Source organism: Dicentrarchus labrax, unplaced genomic scaffold (genome assembly GCF_905237075.1).
Source record: "Dicentrarchus labrax unplaced genomic scaffold, dlabrax2021, whole genome shotgun sequence".
Taxonomy (NCBI): domain Eukaryota; kingdom Metazoa; phylum Chordata; class Actinopteri; family Moronidae; genus Dicentrarchus; species Dicentrarchus labrax.
This window is the reverse complement of record NW_026136724.1, coordinates 11584821-11606373: the sequence shown is the minus strand read 5'-3', so window position 1 is coordinate 11606373 and position 21553 is coordinate 11584821. Positions and strand designations below refer to the sequence as shown.

General features: G+C 39.5%; 1 protein-coding gene across 7 annotated transcripts in view; it reads right to left on the bottom strand.

Annotated features, from left to right (window-relative positions):
- The window catches only part of grm8a (glutamate receptor, metabotropic 8a), a 444440-nt gene that overhangs the window by 272080 nt on the left and 150807 nt on the right, over positions 1-21553 (bottom strand). For all 7 annotated transcript variants that reach the window (XR_007882612.1, XM_051393028.1, XM_051393027.1 and 4 more), the window contains exons 6-7: positions 19339-19476; positions 1101-1301 (exon numbers count right to left, since the gene is read on the bottom strand). Coding sequence is in view for 6 of the 7 variants with exons in the window: in XM_051393028.1 (XP_051248988.1) it covers positions 1101-1301; positions 19339-19476 (339 nt within the window). In the remaining variant the exon portion in view is untranslated. The remainder of the gene's footprint in view (positions 1-1100; positions 1302-19338; positions 19477-21553) is intronic.

The following is a 21553-nucleotide window of genomic DNA, read 5'->3' as shown; positions in this document are numbered from 1 at the left end:
ACTGTTGCGGTACATTTTGTGTAGGGCAACTTTCAGTAAGTGAGAGAGATTCAGTGATTCATTGGGGTGTAAAGTTTGTGACCTTGTGGTTATGGGATGATTTCTGCCCTCTAGGCCAGCAATAACAGAGAAACACACCCGAGCACAAACCTGCTGTTGCAGTATGAAAGAGCAATCAGTGGCTGCCCGTGAATTGGTTTCTGACACTTCGAGCGCTGACAGACAGAGATAGCAGAGGAAACACTGACACGTATATTGCACACATTCCCGCATAGACACATTTGTGCAATTTCAATCGGACCTAAAATCAGACAAACATTCCTGTAATCCTCACAATAAGACAGCCTTCCTCTATCTCTTGCTTTCTTACTATCTAACCCATATGTATTCCACACAATACTTGACAGGGGAACACGGGAAATGAAAAGCAGGTACAGGCACATGGGGGTGGGGGTGGGTGGATTAATAAGAGAATATTCAAATGAGGTGTCTGATATTATTTAGAAGGAAATGAGTAAATGTTTTTCACCCACTTAAATTTGTCAGCGGTGGAGGAAGTCATGGAGAGAGAGGGGAAATGAAAGATTGAGCTCTACAGGTTCAAAGTGATACAAGACCAAATAACCATCAAGAAAAAAAAAACAAAATATAAGCAGATAATGTGTTTGGGGAAAGCAGTGAGCTTAGGTTAATTATGAAGGTGAAACGCAACATGACATGTTTTTGTTATCAGGATAAGACAAATTAGACAAGGAGATGGGCTTAGCATTGTTAAAGTATGAACTGAATTAGTCAACACTGCAGGATTACTGTATAGTGTCTAAGCATTTGAAGGCTTTAATTTGTAATTTTTAAACTGAAACAAACTGTTGTTCTGAAGGAATAAGCTGACATTTTACAGCCTAATTGTTCACTACTGTATTCTCCATTAGTGTGGAAGGACTGATGACTGGTGTAAGATACTGGGAAGAAGATTTTCCTTCAGGACATGTTAACTGTGTGTGTGTATGCATACAGTGGTGTTCTCATGTGTCCACAGTACCTTTCATGACTGAATGAGGTGTTGGAATCTATCCACCAAAAACCAGTGTATGACTCACCATTGAAGTTGACTGCACGAATGTGGCTGAGCAGCTCTTTGCCGTCGATGTTGGCCATGCGCGGGCAGAGGCCAGGGTATCCGTAGCAGAGCTCCCGGTGCATGCGGTGCAGGGCGTGGGCCATGGCGTACACCGCATCCATCACAAACTGAACCTTCCCCTCTTGTTCGTAACTGGAATCGCGACCAACTTTTTCTAAACCTGAGAAAAGAAGACGATGAAAGGGTTAGAGGGGAATGGGGAAAGGTCAATTTGAAGTCACAATCAGGGTAGGGGACTCCACCCAGGAATACGTTTTAGTGCTGTGTATATAATAAAAAGGTCGAGAATGTAAGCAATGGAGCAATGGTAGAAAAAATATAAATGTGTATAATAGAGAGGTAAGGAGACACATACGACAGATAGAGACCGAAGTAAAAGAATGTCGGTGGCCGAGGGAGAGATGAAAGGGAGAAAAAAAAAAAAGGAAAAAGAAAAACTGGGGTGAAGCAAAGAAAAAACCTTAAAGGGGGTGAAAAAGGAGAGAAAAGAGAGATAAAAACGCAAGACACGTTGACCATCAGACAGGTAGCAGGGCACTCAGCATGACAATGACAAATAACTCCTCTCAGTCCATTCTCGCCCTGGTAGCAGAGTTACAGAAGAAAGAACAACATGTTCCTTCTTTACATCTTCTGAACCTCTGATAATGGCATTTCCTTGTATGAGGGAAAGGCAAGAAAATGTTCAGAGAAGACAAAATATACTCTGTCCTCTTTCTAAACCACCTCACATGGCAATGTGTTGAGGATTATTTTATGCCACAGTAACACTAACATTAAGACAGTCTCTAGTGTGTCTGTCTTGTGTTTAGTCCCTTTGTGGCTTTTCCTATTACTGCAGCCTAATTCATTTGTGCAAATTAACGTTTAAGTAAACCATTCGTCGATGAAACAAATGTATATTTACACGTGGCCTTGGAGCTTGTGTGCATGCGCTGTACACATATAAACATACGCACATAGACCCCAACCCTTTGTCTGACACATACGTGCACACAGAGACGCAAATAACCTCCGAGTTGTAACTCAGTGAGAGGGGTTTATGTAACGACTCATTAGCATAATGAGCTAATGAAAAAAAGAACAGAGTGAAAATAAAACCTCCTTGATGCATTAAGATGGAAATTAGTAATTGATGATGAGATTCATTTTCAGATTTTCATCAAAAAGGTTACAGTTACTATAGGAAATTCATTATATATTTTTCCTCCCCATACATCTTTAACTGTTTCCTTCCTCTGATATATGTTTATATATATGTTTGTTGCTTTTTTATCTATCCTTCTGTCTCCCTCTTGTTCACCCTTTTCATCTCTTTCTCCTCTCCACTGCCCCTGTCTGTCATTTTCTCACATTCCCTCTCCCTCCCCTCTCTTCTGTCTCGCTCCCCTCCCTGCTGCCTTTTCCCCTTGTCTTTATTCACCCATTTCTTACAAGTAGCAGTCACCTTCAGGCAACACAAACTGAATCAAAACGCTGTCTGGGCTGACTTGAGTTAACAAGACCAGAGGCCCCTCAATCAATATGAGAATCCATAAGGAATTAATGGAGTCCTGAGAATGAAATCCAATCCACAGTTATAGAAAGCTGTCGGGGTATTTTGTATGCATGTCTGTATTGTATTTCTTGCGTGTTTGTTGTTGGTGGTAGCGGTTTGTGTGTATGTGTGTGTGTGTGAGGCCCAGTAGGAAGTTAGTCAGCATTGTGTGTCTGTGCCATGTGGTACAACCAGGCAGCTGATCACTATGCCTGCCTAAAAATGGAACTCAATCCTCCAGATAACAGGGCAGTACCTAGAAGTGAGATGTGTGTGTGGGGAGAGAAAAAAGACAGACAGAAAATGTGTGTGCATGTGCGTCAGAGAAAGATCAAGCTTGCTAAGGTACAACTCTCTCTCTCTCTCTCTCTCTCTCTCTCTCTCTCTCAGTGGTGAACTTTTATTCAGCCTCACACGCTCACTTCACTGTCTTCTGTCAGATGTAACATCCTGTATGACGGGATCTCTGTCTCTGTAAAAGGGGTTACCACAGCACTTATTCAGCTGCAGCACCGTTTCTCATTCATGTTTGCATGCCCTTCCTCATGCTGGTGCCCAGTAAAAATCACATTCTTCTGGGCTAACTTTTTCCAGCCCATCCAAAGATTCAAATCTCCTTTTTTTTTAATTCCCATTAATGGCTGTAGCTTCTGTAGCTGCTTATATTGAGCTAATACAGTATTGATTTCATGAGCACACTGAGAATGGTGATCGAGCAGGTCGGGGTTTGGACAAAATGCATACTGGAAAAGCTGAGACTGAGGGTCAAACACCTATTGAGTTGTTTCCTAGCGCCAGGCAACTTGTTGCTCATCAGAGTTGGTGTATCACAGCCTTTAATTTGACATTTCATTAGAAAGACCAGCTGCTCAAATGACAGTAGTCTTTATTTATCCAGTGAAAGCATGCGCCTTTTGGCAAACAACCTGCTCGGTATTCATAATTACACACATTCACACCTCAATAGTGGCTGAGAGGAGGGAGAGCTTTTCTCATTAGCTTCTAAATTTCCAACCACTAGCCCAGTTTTATAACCTCAGCCAAATTGTTGCTATATTGAACTGTCTTTATTTCGTCAACAACAGTCAACAGCAAATTGTATAGTGTAAAACGATCTTTTTTTCTTCTGAAATGTAAGGCATTTCTATTTTGCTTCTCTCTAAAAACAAAAAATACTTAAGACAGAGGCCTCAAAGTTTTTTAGAGGTTTAAAAGTCTTGTCATGCCCTGGGGTTACTCTGGTAACAGCCTCAGTAATGTGCTTGATGCTACTTAGCCCACACAAAAACCCTCTGTGCAGCAGGGTGAGGTGAATACTATACCGGACCAACCGCTGTGTCTGGTGGAAACAAAAACCAATAGAGAAGTGCAGCAAGGTGAAGCTAATGCAACTAACTGACTGGCTAACTGCCTTGATGGATCCAATTGGGAGTCAATTTACTGCTCTTGTCACAAATCTCCGAGCAACCTGCGCCTGATACAATGAATGTAGATTTAACATTAAACAAAGAGTTTATGGGAGTCGACACTCGGATGTGTTCCAGTGCTTTAATCTATACAGAGCACCAATTAAAAGAGTACAGATCTACCATCTAAGCTACAGGCAGAAATAATTGAATTGTGCTCTGTGTGGATTAAAGTATTTAAACATATTTGTCTGCCATGTATCCCTCTCTGAGAGAAATACCTTTATTCCCTGCAAGCAAGATGTTGGGGGAATGTGTTTTTTTTGGAAATGAAGCAATGAAGACTTTTGTGTGACAGTAATCTCTCTAGAAGCTTGAGCTCGTATGGTCTTTGCAGCAGAAAGGAACAACCTGGAAACCATCCCCACAAACTAAAAGAGTACAATCTTTGGCAATAAGCCACTTGACACACACTGGCTGCACTGGAGGGATGTCACAGGAGCAGTTCTAGGGCAATCTTCTCACGTTGTTGCTGTGATGTACGTATGTACTGCAGGACCCAGTGACATCACTGTTGGGTGTGGTTACAGGTGCAGCAAAACACATAGGTGAAACAGGCTGGAAACGTTTAATCAGAGGGCAATGAAACTTTGCTTTTGAGCCTGGTGATAGGATACTCTTAAGTATAGTAAATTTTTATGGATGGTAAACCTTAGAATTTCATTATATAGTAAAACATGTTTCTCTTTGTATACAGTCTGACAATAAGGGATTTGACTTTTGAGTAGTTATTTTCTTACTGAAATTAAAATGGAAAGATTTGTGTTTGGTTTTGGATGTGCCTGATGTGACAAGTCAAGTTAAATGCATTCTATAAACATCTTTTGCACGACAACCGTTGTTTTGCCCGAAGTCTGGTTACCCCTGGGTCTCTTTAACTTTTAATATGAAAGCCAACTGACTTTCCTGTGCTTCTGGCCATATGGCTTATCGTCAAAACACACTCCTATGCAAGCACACGCTCACACCCACATTGGCTGATTATTTTCATCATCTGCTGCATTACTCCCAGTGCGTCAGAGCACAGTGCAATCTTTAAAACTACTTAAATGTTAATACAGCACACTTCATGCCAAGGGATTAGTCATTTGTGCTACACAAACCAGAAATCAATCTATATTTGTGTTTGAGAACAAACCATTCTGAAACATCTCTATACAGTCTCTGTAATAGACAAAATGGCCTTCAGCTGCCTGTCTAATGTCCTACCATAATTAAAAACCTAATTATGCCAACACCTAATAATAAAGCAAAACAAGACATTAATTAGCAAATGCTTTCAGAGCACAATACTATTACAGTGATACTGTACTTGATATCAATCTTTCTGAAGCTAGGGTAGCAGCTAAAAGTTTTTAGCGTCATGTAAAACAGACTATGGTAGGCATGAATTTATATATGCTGCAATGAATTCTAATAGTGACAAGAGAAAGACATTTTTAAACTACCCCTGCAGCAAATGTAGTCTACATAGTTAGCTGCTTAGGTATGCTGCACACAACTACATTTCCATTCATTTATTGCAAAATAAAGCATCAGACTGAAATCAAAAGTGGTGTATTTAGAGAACACTGTGGTTATGAATGGACAGGAGAGAAGTTTATTATGCTGGAAGAGGTTTTCCACATTTTTATTACATTTTGATACTTTTATTTGCCTCTGCCTCCGAGTTGAGCACAGTACCAGCCACTCAGAATTGCCAGTATATCCACTCATTCCATTCAGATATGCAAGGGCCTGTCGTGGACCAGCCTATAATTCTAGCCGGCTGTATCCAAACATATTACATTTTGATTTTCATCATCAGTAACACCATTTCTCTATATTATCTATCATAATATCTAGTGAAATGTAGCTATTGATTTAATGTTTCAACATCTTGTCACAGAAGGAGAGGATTCAATTAACAATGTTTTGTTAATGCTGTGCTAATGAAGGTTACAAGCTGCAGTGGTTTCAATGCACAACTTGAAAAGACACACTAGAAATTAGATGGCCAATTAAGGAAACCTCAAAGTTACACTGAAGTACTAAAAATTATCTTTTTGCAAAGAGAGAACTGAAAAGGGCACAGCTGCTTTCCAAATGGATTCAGAGTATGGGTGTCAGTAGAGGAATATTGATAGAAGAGCTTGTCTTGACCTTTTAAAACTGACCCACAAATATCAGATTGCTGATTGCAGTCATTATTTGTAACCAGATTCATGACCTCATTACATCAAGCCAATGCATAGCGCTCGTCTTTCTGAACAAACCAGCGACTTTTCCTCGTGTATCTGTATGCGCGCACACTTGTTTGCACTCAGCATTTCTGCACACTTCCATTCAGAGAGTAGGTACAAAAGTACAACTAAAGTGTTGTACTCTGAGCCATATATCAACGTATCATGAGATAATGAGAATTTCTTTCTACTGTTCTTATGAGATGTGAAACGACATGATGCATCATTAATCAGCATATTGCAAGAAAACGCAATCCCTGCCTTGAGACAGTTAAACGGCTGGTGCTGTTATGAGTGGTGCTAACTGGGAAAACACTACTGTCTCTGTTTCCTGGGATTGCGTCAGGTGTTGTAACCGGAGCAAGGGTGGGTGTGTGTGTGTGTGTGTGTGTGTGTGTGTGTGTGTGTCTGAGTATGTGTGAAGAGTACAACACAATGCAGCTTTTACAGGATCTGTCTGCCCATTGTCTGCAGCCAGTAACAGCCTGTCACATCAATGAAGTGGCCCACAAATCCATTCATTTTATCTCTGCACATAATGTGTTTGAGCAGGTGCAACATTAAAAGACATCTTTAACTGAGTCTTTAATACACAAGTATAATATAATTTAGTAAAGTGCAGTGTTGCTTTAGTGTTTGTGCCTTAAGTGAAAAGATAAACAAAGATAAAGGTTGAGATGGAAGTGGGGAGACACAGAGATGGATGGACAAAATGGTTGTGTTTTAATATGCACCCTGTCTGTCTTGTACACATTACACTCTATTCCATTTTCCAGCCAGCATCTGCTAAATTAAATTCAGCCTTTCTGCACAGTGTTAATGACATCGGAGACCACAGGCAGCTTGGTTGGTTGGCTGCTCGGTAAGGGAGGATTTGCATTGAAAACTCCGAAAAAAAAAGACTTGAAAAACTCTGAGAGGCAGAAGTACAGATAAAAAGTGACTTTCATGTCTCATAAAAGATCTGCTAACCAAAAACTGCATGAGGACGCAATCATCTCCATATCTGCCTCCAAGTCATTTTCATATTTTGTGGTTGATTATTTGTTCTTTTGCATAGGCATGCAGGCTGGGCGCTGTGATCTGTTTCTAGATCTGTATAAAGGCATTACTCATCTTTGTTCTGTGTAATAAAAAGCCACAGGCATGGCAGAAACTTTGTTCAAAAAATCACTTCATGATGAAAGTTTTGTTTGAAATTGAGATAATCTGCCGTTTGTAGATCACGACACCTGCTATTACAAATTGTATGATCGAAAATTTGAACTTTAAAGTCTGTAGATGACAAAAGATGGCGGTTTTACAGTTGGGACCCGGCACTTTAAAGAGATGTTTGAAGATGAAGTCACGCGGGTATTTTTCATCATTATCGTTATTCAAAATTGATACTGCATTTTGAAACAGACCTCTTCAAGTATCATGAGATACCACTTGAATCGTCTAACCTGCCACTTCAACAATCAGTGCAGAGGTGGTGGTAGTATGACTCACGCTGGTAAGAACATCAAGATTACTGGAGATAACAGCAACCCATGCGTAACCTTAATCTTAAGTAGGGCTGAAATCCAACTTTGTGGAGCAACTCTTGAAGTCTTGAAGATAAACAGAGAAATACCAATACACTCTTTTTGAACTCCTAAAGAATACATAAAACCTTGAACTGAATAAATTGTTTTTTTTGGTCATTATTTGGCTTTTGAAGCATAGCATGCTTGACACTGATTTGACGGATTTTAGCAACTGTTAGTGTAACAGATGTTAGATAATAGAATAACAGGGAGAAATGCAATAATTGTCATGTAAAATGAAACGAAAGGCTGCTGAGTGTTCATTTTTCTTCTAATATAATCAAACTGTCAGAATGGGGCATATTAAGCATTACAGTTGTGTTTAATTATGAGTTTATTTACATGTTGCACATGTAATGTATCTTTTTTTTGATATTGTGTGAAAAGTAAAAAAAATCAAATTAAAAGTTCTGAAAATTGCTCTTAGGCAGTCGTCTCGTGGTTCATTGTGGGAGTTCCTTATAAGAATTTGAAACCTGAATGCACCAACAAAGTCTCTGCATATGCCTGAATTATATAATAACAATGTCACTTTGATAAAACAAAGAAAGTCAACAAAATGTTCACAACATTAAAGGTGTAAGTCTGTGCAAGTTGGTTTTTCAACTGTAAGTGAAAGAACTTTCTTTTACCTATCAATTACTTCCTATTACATATCAATCTAAAAGCCAACACTTGGAAAACACAACGGAAAAGGTTGGGATGTTCAAACTTGTAAAGATATGCAGAATCATCATGAATCGTATTCCAACCTGAGATCCTCACTTTACAACCAGTCAGACAGCGTTTGCCTGTGTAAGCTAAGTTCCTTTGCTAAAGGGCACTTTGAATGATCTATTCAAGCTGCTATTCAACGTTCCAATCATAAACCTGTGTCTCCTCTAGGCTTCACATTCTTTCTTTCCTGTACAGATGTGGTTAAACCTGACCTGACTATCAATGATCTCCACTGACTTAGAAACTTGTACTGTAGAAGGAAACACAAGCAGCCTAAGCAGATTGTAGTTCTTGTGATCTCCACATGGTTTGTAGCCCAGAGGTGTAGTTACATTTCTGAGGATGTGCACATATACACCGTCTTATTGTGACTTCAAATACAGTGTAGTTATGGTGGCTATTGCAATTATAATAGCCAAGAATTATAAGTCTTCCGTCTGTTTTAATTCTGACTGAGAGCGTTTCATTATTAAAAGCTGTGTCTTCAACTTTCCGTCAAGATGTTGAGATTAAACAAACACTTGTTCGGGCCCAAAACTTAAAGCAATGCCCCGTATCCCCCGGTTCATTTGCTGGGAGGCTCAACAACGAGATTGATGCCAGTGGAACCTCTAAAATATGTGCTTTACTGCCTTGCTAGTGAAGCCAGTGCTGTGTGTCTAACACAAACCAATACATTAAGGCACTGAGGTGAGGCTAATGCAAGAATGCTGACTGGCTAAGTGCCTTGATGGATGCCTTCATGGACCAGTGTGCCAGCCAGGTTTTACACAGAGAGTGATTGATGGCATCACGGATGACAGACAGACTAATGATTTGGACAAGCTCCTTAATTAAACATCAATTAGGAAACACATATTCAATTCCCTCCTCCACTCCCATCGCCTAAACGATTTTTTTTCTTTCTCTTTCCTTATGTTCTTTTCTTTCTCTGTTTTCTCAGGCGGGCTCACATACATATACATGCATATTTATTTTTTCCTTTAGAAGATGCAGATGACATAAATATGGGAATAATTAAGTGAGAAAATTAATTTATAAACCTTCAGATAGTGATGAATACATTTGCATAAAGGTTGTTTAATTAGCTTTTCTCTCATTTATCAAACATGTCTGAAAGACGTCAGGGAGATGACAGGATAGAGAAATGCTGCCCCCACACACACACACATCACAATTAGTAGATATCTGTAAATCATTGTCGTAACAGTACCCACATATGCAACTATTTTGCTTCAATATGTTTTTGCTTACATATCATAACATGAAGCAAGCAAGCAAGTACACAAAGTTGGCTTGTTATAACCATACTTGTCTGGCTCTGAGCTAGCTTCAGGGCTAATCTGCCAAGACAGAAATGAATAATCAATAGGAGAGAATAGGAAATGAGCATCACACAGAAATTCTGCTCTACATGATTTGACAAGAGAGCACTGAAGCCAAGGGTTATGTCGATACACCATTGCACAAATACAATTTATAAGATTCAAGTCTGTGTGAGAATGTGTTTGTACGAATATGCCTAAATGTTGTTGTTTTGTGTGTATGTGTGTGTGTGTGTGTAAATCAGAATCAGTGTCATGTATCATTTTAATATCATTCAGATGGTGAGTATGTATGTGTGGAAAAAGAAAACTGTCAAGAAGTCAAGTATCCGTTCTTAGAAAATGTTGCGCCTATAAATCACTTTCAGGTTTGATGACTGAACAACTGATTGAACCTTTTTCTTCAAAGGTTTCTTTATAAAAACTACTACTTTGTAGTTATGGCTATGATTTCTATAGGCTATGATAAAACTGTCATTGTCATTGCAAAGGAGTGGGAGCAGTTGAACCAGGAAGTTGAATATGTCTGTGAATTTGTTTGTTGCAGTGTTTGCCTTCACGTTCTCTTTCAAATAAATTTGTTTAAAGAACAATTTAACAACCCTTGACATTTTTAAGACGTATAATAGGAACTGGATATGGTGTTCGTTCCTATGAAAGCTGCTCAGTGGTGCATGAAGCCAAAAAACCCACATCCCGCTGTAAAGAATTTACCCAGGTGAATGCATACTGCGCAAGGCAAGGCAAGACTTTGCCTGGCAGAGCCGGTTAACTTCTGGTTCAGCCCTCCGATAACCTGAATGGGAATAAATTTAATCTTGCAGCTCTTCTAGACTTTCAAAATGTTATCGGACTGAATGGATCAAATTTGGGGGTTGTGGCTCTTAAAAAAATATAAAAATGTATCGTTATATTTAACGGCCACTGGTGTCACAGTGTAAGCTTATGGGGAAAAGTATTTTTGAGCCTTAGTGCATCATGCCACTGCTGTAATTACACGGTTTGGCCACTATGTCCATTTGGCTTTGGTGGTTACAGGTGCAACAGAGCCATACCCATCAAAGATAGAGATGTATAAAGATGGCATTCAACATGGTGGACTCCATGGAAGGGGACCCACAGCGTCTGTAGAAAAAGAGTCTCATTCTAAGGGACTGAATACACAACAATTCCTATATTCAGGTGATTATACACTAATGAAAACATACCTATGAATATTCTATTACATTTCTGCCAATAGATTCTCCTTAATGTTACACACTGGACCTTTAAGTTTCTCTATGCAACATTTATGAACTTCAGACTGCTTGTGCTCATTACCGCATCTGACTTCTTTTTAGGAACGTTTAGCCACTTTCCCAGATCTCTATAATTAATTTGTGAAATGTTTATTGATAGAACTTATTGCTAAAACTACAGAAAAAAGGGGTTGCGATGAACCTGAATTGACCTTTAATAGCTGACGGACTGTCTAACTCTCTTGCTTACTGTATGTTTAGGTTATTTACTGACACATCTCTCTTCTCTGCCTTCTTATCCTCCTCTTTCATCTACTTTCCCCTCTGTCCTCAGACCTCCTGTCAGACTGCAGCGTGAATGTTTTCTGCTTTATAAAGAGCAATTGGCTGCAGAACTCCACTTTTCATGAATAATGTGATGCCATAGACATATGTGGCTAATATATATTACATCGCTACATTATTACTGGTATATATTACTGCTGATAGTACACAGAGCTAATATAAATTATTCATTAGTCATTATTCATATTATGCTGAATCACTCTCCTGACACAACTTGGCCATGCTCACTAGCTCTCTCTCTCTCTCTCTCTGCCTTCAACTTTTTTTAATTTCCTTTTGTCAGTCCGTTCTTCTCTTAATCTCTCTCCTGCACAGCTTTCACACGAACAAATAAACAAGAATTTTCGTTTATGCCGCTGAGGGACTGTGTGTTTTATGTCAGCAGGCTTCCCATCTTCCCACTCTTGAACAAGCAGGATACACACACACACACACACACACACACACACACACACACACACACACACACACACACACGAGAGAGAGAGAGAGAGAGAGAGAGAGAGAGAGAGAGAGAGAGAGAGAAAGCACGGCAGTGGCAGTGAGAGAGGAAAGGGAGAAAATTGGAAACAAGACAGAAGGATGGAAAAAGGAAACCTAAACAAAAGCAGGAAAGAAAGATGTTAAATAGAAGGCAAGTGCATGAAAGGGAAATAAGAGAAACAAATGAAACAACATAAGAGTGAGAAAAGAGGAAGAGAGGGGGAGAAGGTAGAGGTATGCAGCTGAGAAAACAGGTAATGTTGAAGAGAAGATGAACCGAAGAGCAGCACTTGTTCTCTTTAACCTGCAACACCCTGACACTGCATACAGATATGTGCGTGTATTTCCACTCAATCAATGTTTACAGCCTATAGGTCCTATTTTCACAGTTCTGGACATCTTTCTTATCAGTTGTGGTAACTTTTCACTCCATCAATTCTGGAACTGGCAACAATTCTTATAAAGAGTCAAACAGGGCAAGGAGCATGTGCAGTCACAATTGGACCAGTAATAAACCAGCACCCTGTTTAGCCATATCATCCAAACTACTCTTTTGTGACAAATAAGTTGTTAAAAGTTAAATCACAAAAAAAAGCAACATTAAGTAATTGATAGAGACAATTATTGACAATTTGATGACCAAACCTAGAAATAAGATCTAGGTTGTAAAAGAGTAATTTTACAGCTGTAAGTGCCCTATAATTAAACTGTTGATGCTTATGTACAACTAGTGCCTCATTTTTATAAACAGTTCACAATTTCCAAACTAATTAAGTGATTTTATTACCAAGGTTATTAGATTTAAAGCCACACTAATGGACATTTTAGATTGCTAAAGGGTCAAATAACCATGTAAAATGGGAAAGGGGTATATCGTAGTGACAAACCGACAGAGTATTATCACCAACTCTGCAGTTAACCTCAGCTATACAGAGCGTTGTAGTGTTATTCAACTCAGTGTTTTGATTTTAGGACCCATAACTTTACTGTTTTGGCTCAGTGTCAATGCACACATTGGCCATTACACCTTTAAGTCAATGTTGTCTTTTGTCCAAAAGTCACTCGATACTGCTGTGAATGAATTGTGCACTGATTTTGCTCCGTTCATAATATAGTACATAATCACAAATACATCCACCACCACTATTGTTTTACTGCACCGGCTCAAGATGGATTACTCTGTCTGTGTGTGTTGGAGTGTGCGTGTGTGTGTCTGTGACTTAACAGTGATAGATTGGCAGCTCAACACTGATGCTTTCAACCACATAGTACTACGTATGATGGCATCAAGCTGTCTCACATGCTCATCCACACAGATTAAGTTTAGCTGAATGAGAATACTGGCACACATTACATGCATGCTCTGTATAGTATGAGTGCATCTCATCAATCAGTCACTCATATGGACAAATGCACACAGATTTTAGATCCTCTAGAAGAAGATGAAAAAGGATTATTTCACTGCAGCCAAAAATGCTTCATCTCACCTATACTGAAAACTAATGCCACAAAGAGTCATAAATTCCTGTCTGTCGCCATCTCTGTCCCACAGTCTGCAATCTGTCTGCCTGCTCCTGTCTGTCTCTAATTGTCCATCAAGCTCTCCATCTGTGTTTGTCTCCATCTTTCAGTCTGTTCGGCCCTGAGGCCGTTTCACAGGGGAGGGAACAGTTTATCCAGCCTGTGAGCCTAATAACTCTCCTTCCCCATCGACCTCGTTAGGATATGGTCTATTTGCAGCGAGTGAACATGTGTTTGTGCGCGAGGGTAAATGTGTGCATGCCGGGCAAAGTCAGGATCTAATTAACTCCTGGAACTGTAGTGCGGATCTCACATAGACCGATCCATGCACACATCACTAGTGTTGGATGAAGACTTTGCATCTTCAGAAGCATATTTTAAGAAAAGCATCCTTGTGTTCAGAAAGCAGAGGCATCAAACTATCGCCTAGGAGCCCTTAGAAGATAATTTTCCCATTAATAACTCTCTGTAAAGTATTAATACTTTATGTTAAAGTGGGGAAATGTAAAGCTTCATGCGCATGTGTGTGGTGCGTGTGTAGGCATTTGATAATCTTCTGTGTTTGCCCATTAAGTCGGAAAGAAGTTACAGCACAACCTTCATTAGGCAGCTGCAAAGGGGAACTACAGCATCATGGTAATCTTGCTAAACAGGGAAAGTAGACCAGAGAGCTTAAACTATTATGAGAGGATTTTCTCTCAGAGTTTGCACTACACACATCCTTTATAGTCTCATTCTCACCTGGATGAGAGTCGTTCTTTTCCTTCGTAAAATGTGCCTCATTTCTGAAAGATGTGATTTAAACAAAAAACTACCATAATTTAATGATTGTATTAATGGGTTCAAGTGATTCTGTATTGCTGTGGTTGCACTTCACTGCCTGTATCTGCACCGTGTGTTTCCCCATATTTAGTAAGGTTCAAAGACCTCTGACTGAGTGTTATTGGACCCATTAAACCTAGCATGCAACACTAGATACAGCCATAATAAGCAAAGCAAGTGCAAACTGCACAGTTGCATAAAATATACATTATTACAAATAGCTTTGCAAATAGCTCTTCTCAGATAGCTATCCCAACATAATTATCTAAATGTAAGCACTGATGTAAAAGTCTGCCTCAGTTATAGATTTATTTGCCATAGTTACAGTGAAATATAACAAAATGATATGGCTGATTCGTTTTTGTGACCATGTGGACAGACAAAGATTTGACTAAGTGCAGTGGGAATATAAGTGAGACAAAGACCCTAATGACTACAGAGCCATTTGTGTGAATAGTAATCTTGCATAGGTTTCCTGTAGCATTATAAACTGACAATTCACTCCCCTAATTTCTGCTGTGTAAATATTCAGTTCATATATTTATATGGCGCTTTTTCAATACAGTTTCACAATATCTTCATGCCAATAAAGCCCTTTAAATTTGAATTTGACAGGAAGAGATAACTAGAATAAGTAGAGACAAGGCACGAGAAAGTGAGAGAGAGAAATGAGTGAAGATTGACAGTCAACACAGTAATGAAAGATCGCAAAAGCCAAGAAAAAGAAAGATAAATATTGGTGTAAACACGAGCCGCAACCCATAAGGGAGAAAAGACAAAGAAAAAAAAAACATTGGCCAACATTGTAACAACCTTGTTTCCTGTTCACACTGCACTTTAATTCCTGTGTGTGTACCTGAGGCTTATAGCTCCTATCACAACCAATGCTATTCACTGGTGGAATAGATTCAGTGATGGGCCCAGGTGGAAGTGTGTGGACAGAATATGTGTGTTTGTGAATAGGCCTTTGTGTCTGCCTTTTGCTCGTGTATGTATATATGTGTGTATGTGTGTGTGTGTGTGTGTATTTGTGTGTGTGGGACAGACACCTGTCCCAGTGTGTTTGTCTCCAGAGAAATACCAGAACAAGGACGTGATGATTTGAGAGATCAGCCAGAGTCACAGTGCGGCGAGTTAGAGCCACCAACCGTTCATTTTCTATGAGGGGCAGTGAATCCATCTTGCAGAGCATGATAGGATTTATGGGCAAAATCTTCTGACTGTGACCTGGAAGGGGTGGAAAATTGCAGCACGATAACCAATCACATCTGAGATCTGTCATGTATTTGATGTATTTATATTTCAGCCTTCATCATTTTACTGCCATTTTATTCCAATTAGGCACAGATCCTGCTCTGATCTGTTTTCCATGGGTGATCACAGCGAAACCAAATTCCAACAACCATGAAAGCAAACCATATTTCACTGCGAGTTCTGTATAATAGCTCAGGTTAGCAGATCCATTATAAAAAAGGGCATGTGGATGTGTGTGACAAAGCTCGCAAGACGTATACACACCTGCATCTTTACAGAAACAAGGCCACTGGGACTTGAGGATCAGGTGTCAAAGTATCACATTAATTAACACAGAGCTTGAGTACTCATCCATGATTTTATCTGCAGCCACTAGGCATGTTGGTGTGTGTGAGCATGTAAGTGTGCATGTAGGCTTATCTATGATCTGGTGTCTGCCTCTGTCAGCTTCCCCCTCGGGCATCAGTTTTTACCTGACTGCACGCTTTCAACTGAACAGATTTTATTTCAGTATCCGAGTTGTTCTGGCTGATGCTTACGAGCATATCAGCCACGCTTGAGAAAAGAAAAAAATATATTTGTACTATGCTCAGAGGGAGTGTGAGTGCCTTGGATTTCCCTTTTCTTTTGTGCTTACTGTTCTCTTTATGAAAGATGAAATGATGAAAGATGAAAGTTGAGGTGATGTACTCTAAATAACTATTAAAATGAATTTACTGGACTGGAGAACAGGTGTCTGGCTCTGCCAGCTGTAGCGGTAATAACATAACTATTAGAAAAATCACAAATACCCCCACTGACAGAGATCTTAACAACTACAATAGTGTTCGGTGTGTTTTTGCTTTCCACAGAATACTGGGAATGTTTCCATAAAATAAGCATTAGCTTCATGTAACTTGTTCTGCACTCACGCAAGAATCGAGTTAAAAAAAATTTCTAACAGGTGGGACTGGAAGACAGAAGCAAAGAAGTTGCATAAGTCATGTAGTGAAAGAAAGCCTCAGGTGAAGACCGACTGATGAAACAATGATGCACTCATTCATCGTCAGACAAAACCAAACAATTGCTCGGAATTGCAAGACGGGATACAAAACGTGTGACGTTAACCTTAAACTAATTCAAAGTACACATTTTTACTATGCTGACAATGGCACCACTGATGGTACGTTCAACATATCAAAAATATAACTTCACACTGTTAAATGCAAAAAGCTCATATGGTGTTTTTCTCCTAGTTTAACTCCTAGTTTAACAATAATACAGCAGATGTTCACATTTTATTGAGAGCAGAAGAGAGAATATTACACACTCAAGTACTGTACTCAAGTACCAATTTGAGGTACTCCTACTTTATTATTATTTCCATGTCAGCTACAGTACCTTATACTTCTACTCCACTACATTTGAGAGGGAAATATTGTACTTTTTTACTAAATCACATTTGACAGCTTTAGTTGCAAGTTACTTTACAGATTAAAATTTTATAGACAAAATATATGATCATCTTACAGTATATGAAAAATCTAAATGAGTTCCACTTTGAGTAGACAGACTAGTTACACATTAACCTTACTATTATGTTGAAAGAATTACATCCATTATGTGGGTTGACTTCACTTAGGACTCCAGTTTAGGAGAGTTAGTGCAGCCGTAATGATATATTTTAATTTATGCCCTATAGATATAGTAGTATAACACTCATGGGGCCATTTTCCTGAATTACTATTACTTCTCTTTACATACATTTGGCTCATTTTACTTGTAATGGAGTATGATATAACTGTTACAACAATAAAGGATCTGAATATTTCTGGTTTTGGAAGTGAGGTAAAGACAAAAGGTGTTTTCACAGCTCTGATATTAACTGTAGACTGCTGTTGTTTATATTTGTTATAATCTTAATGCGTCTTATCGGTTTGTCCTCTCTCATTTGTAGTTTTGCCTCCATTATTCTTGTATTTTATTATCATTTCTTTGTCTCTATGCTTGTAATCTTTGCATCCAAACATTATTTCAATCCCTTTTCCTGTTAATTTTCTTATATGCACTTGTTGACACCATCTCTCTTTCTGTTTGTCTCTCCCTCTTAGCCCAATCACATGCAACAATCACACTCATTTCCACATCCTCCTATCAGCTGTGTCACCACAGTGACCTTGAGCAGCAGGCTGCTGATTGGTTTCTATGTTGATGATTTGGAGGTCGTGAACCCCAGCACTTGGAATTAATGGACTCTGTCGCACGACTACAGGGCCCCTCGACACATACACGCCCACATACACAGATGCCACGGCTAGTAATAGACGGTCAATGGGAGTCACAGCCCTTACAAACCTAATTATGTGAACTAATGGCAGGCATCAGCCAGGGAATACTCAGTGTGGCGCACGCACATAAACATACAGACTCAATCACAGCAGCATGGGGTCATATAGAACCAACAAGGTGATCATGGACATACATACAGGTAATGTCCATTGGCATCACTTAATCGGATTTATGTGTGACATTTTTTTGTGTAGCCAGTGGCAGCTTCGGGTACTGTGAAAGTGCACACACAGCACAAGACACACAGTTTACACATCAGTAGCAGTGCTTGGCCCAGTGTAAAATAACAGGCTGCAGGCATCTTGATATGACAGCAAAATGCAGGTCAAACCACACATATCACCAACACGCACCCAAAAAGTGACAAGAAGAAGTGCCTACTACAGCAGAGATACACACACACACACACACACACACACACACACACACACACACACACACACACACACACACACACACACACACACACACACACACACACACACACACACACACACACACACAAAGACAGGAGACTAAATTACCGTATTTACAAGCACAGACTCCAACAATTAATTAATTTCCCTTTTAGCTTTGAGAACACAAACAATTGTTCACGTTGAGTTGTACTGCTCCTTGGAGCCTAATAGCTAGTGTGATGTGTGCTTTAAAAGGTACTTATTAGAGACAGCAGTGCTCTCTAATATATATATATATATACATACATACATACACACACTAATTAAACCCCTATGCTTGTCCCTGTTGACAAATCTTTGGAGCCAGGATGCTCCAATGAAACCTTAGACAATCCACAGTGATGTGGTAAATCTGCACAGATTTTTGTAGGCTGGTCTAATTGGAAAAGGAAAGAAAGATGGGTTGATTTTAGAGGGAACTAGTTTCTCTGGTCACTACACTCTGGTGAAAAGTTGAAGCTGCTTATAGATGTCAGAGAGAGATATAAAACAAAAACAAACAAAAAAAAAACACTATAGTTTTTGGATTTCTTAAGCTGGAAGCTACATTGATCAGCATTTACCTAGTCCTTCTTTTCAATCACACAAATAGAAGATTGACATGGAGCAAGATACAAGTTGATGTGGTGGAAGGATGAGAGAAGACCAATTAGAAGTGACCATCTGCCAACTTTGTTAGAGGGTAAAACTTATTACCCTCTATAGAAAAGTTGAAACACCTCTTCACAAATTGGCAAAAAGATTCGTTACAGCCTCTGTTACAAGTGTAAAACCACTCACTCTAACTAGGAGCATTGTTATCTCTTTTTGTGTCTGTACTACAGAGCAATCCAAACAAAGTACACTGAATTACAGTCTGAAGAGACATTACTACCTGTTTTGGCTATCATTTTGAGTTTCTTTTTGTTTTTACCTGTGCATTTCTTCAGGCTGCCAGGCCGTTTACCGTGCATCCCCAGCTTACAGTTGAAGTTTTCTTCCCAGAACTCGGCGAACCAAACATTTCTTCTGTTGTTGGACAGCGAGCGGCTACGGAAATACCGATCAAACGCTGTAAAAAAAACAAAACAAAGAAACACAGAGAGGGCAAGAGTTAAAATACATAGGGTGAAGAGGGGTTTTTCTGTTTCCTTTTTGAAACTGTTCTGAATACATCCGCCTGTCCACAAAGAGGATGAACCACTATCATTCTGATTAAAAAGGTCTTCATTTCAACTGAGCCTGTCTGTACTTAAGAATTAGGTGTTCATAGCAGTGTAATACGTTTTGACTCAGAAAGGAATGTGTTATGAATAGCCTATGGATCTAAATTATGACTGAAAAGCCTTTTCTGTGGAGCCATCCAGTGTAGGAGAGCTCCCATCAAATACTGAAGCCACGAGGAGGGAGAGCAAACATTTTAGAATGAGCTTTCACAGTCTACGTTGGCAACTTGTCCAATTTAATAAGCAGAGAGGAGGAGAGCAACGGGAAAGAACACGTTTCTCCACTCACAGGAATGGAAATACCTGTCAAAGGCTGGCAGGCTGAGATAAAGAGATGGGCGAAAGAAAAGAGGAATGAGGGAGATAAAAACACTCCTTGTACATGTACAACTTTGCTCATACCACATTTAATTGGGTACACAGCTTTTCGCTTTGTTGTCTGTGAGGAAAAGATGGCAAAACTGGATTTTGTATTAGACTTCCTCTCAATATTGCTTTAGAACTGGCCTTAACATAGTCAGTGGTGTGTTGGCTACTTGAACACAGCAAGAGTTATTCACTGTTCCGATGGACCTCAGGTCTGCCCCAAGAAGACTGCAAAGAAGTATTAAACTTGCCTAATAAAGAGAAAGTGTCATTTCCAACACCACTGGGACAGTAGTGCAGGGCAATACAGTGCACATGAAACAAACCACAGAGACTGGGGAAATCACTGGGGACTGTCAGACTGACTTGGACAGCCTGTGCCATGCCTGACTCGCTGTAAAAGCTGACAAGAGCTGCCTTGATTAATCTCCTCTGCTGTCAGGAAAATGGGACCGGAGTGCACCTGTGTAGCTCAATTGATACTTAGACAGCTGGGAACAGTGGGTTCACTCCCTCTGTAGCACAACAGGTAGCAGCACATCAACTGGGATCACAAGCTTCTCATTGTGGTCACAGATGTAATGCTAATAAAAATATAAGCATTTGCGGTACAGTGTGGTTCTTAAGACGACATAGAGTTTAAGTTGGCAGTTGTTTGGGGACACTGGACTCCAAAAGTTCCTGCGGTAAAATGGTTCATTTGCTTTCCTGTGGTATGCTGTACTCTAATTATGAAGATGGAGTGAGAAGACAGTTAGCTTAATCTGACAACCAAACCTTGATGTCATGACTTCAGTAAGTGTTTTTATATTTGAAGACAGCTGGTACCAGGTACTGGTTTCAGGCTTTGTGCTAAACTATGTTAACCGCCCCATGGTTTCTAGCTTCATATTTAAAGGTCTTATATGTAGGAGTTTGTGGCAGTCTAGCAGTGTAATTACAGACTGCAACTCCCTCACTTCACCCACCCCTTCCACACGCAAAAGAGCAACTATGGTGGTAGTGAAAATGTGGAAGCTCCTATCTGGAGCTGTTGTTTGGTTTGTCTGTTCTGGGCGATTGTAGAAACATGGCAATTCAACACGGCTGACACCATCGAAACAAACAGCTCTTTCTAAGGTAACAAAAACACAATGATTCTTATTTTCAAGTGATTATACACTAATGAAAACATAGTTATGAATATTACATTCCATGTTTGCCAATAGATCCTCTTAAATGTTACACACTGGACTTTTAAGAATGATGTGACAGTTCTTTTTCATCTAACTCTTGGCAAGAAAGCAAATAAGCCCATTTCCCAAGCGTTATTCCTATTCTTTTAAATAAAAAAGTATTTGTGGAATATGCAATGTTTTAAGCGCACTATGAACAGAACGGTTAGTAGGCTTAAAAGGTCAAATACAATGACAAAATAGGGAATGGTTGTATTTTCAAAATGTAGTACCCTCAGGAATGTGAATATGCATTTGTTATGGAAATTCTCTGTAATAAAGACAAACTTCCCAAAGAGAGAATTGTCTTTTCAACAGTTTATTGCAATCTCCATTCAATCAT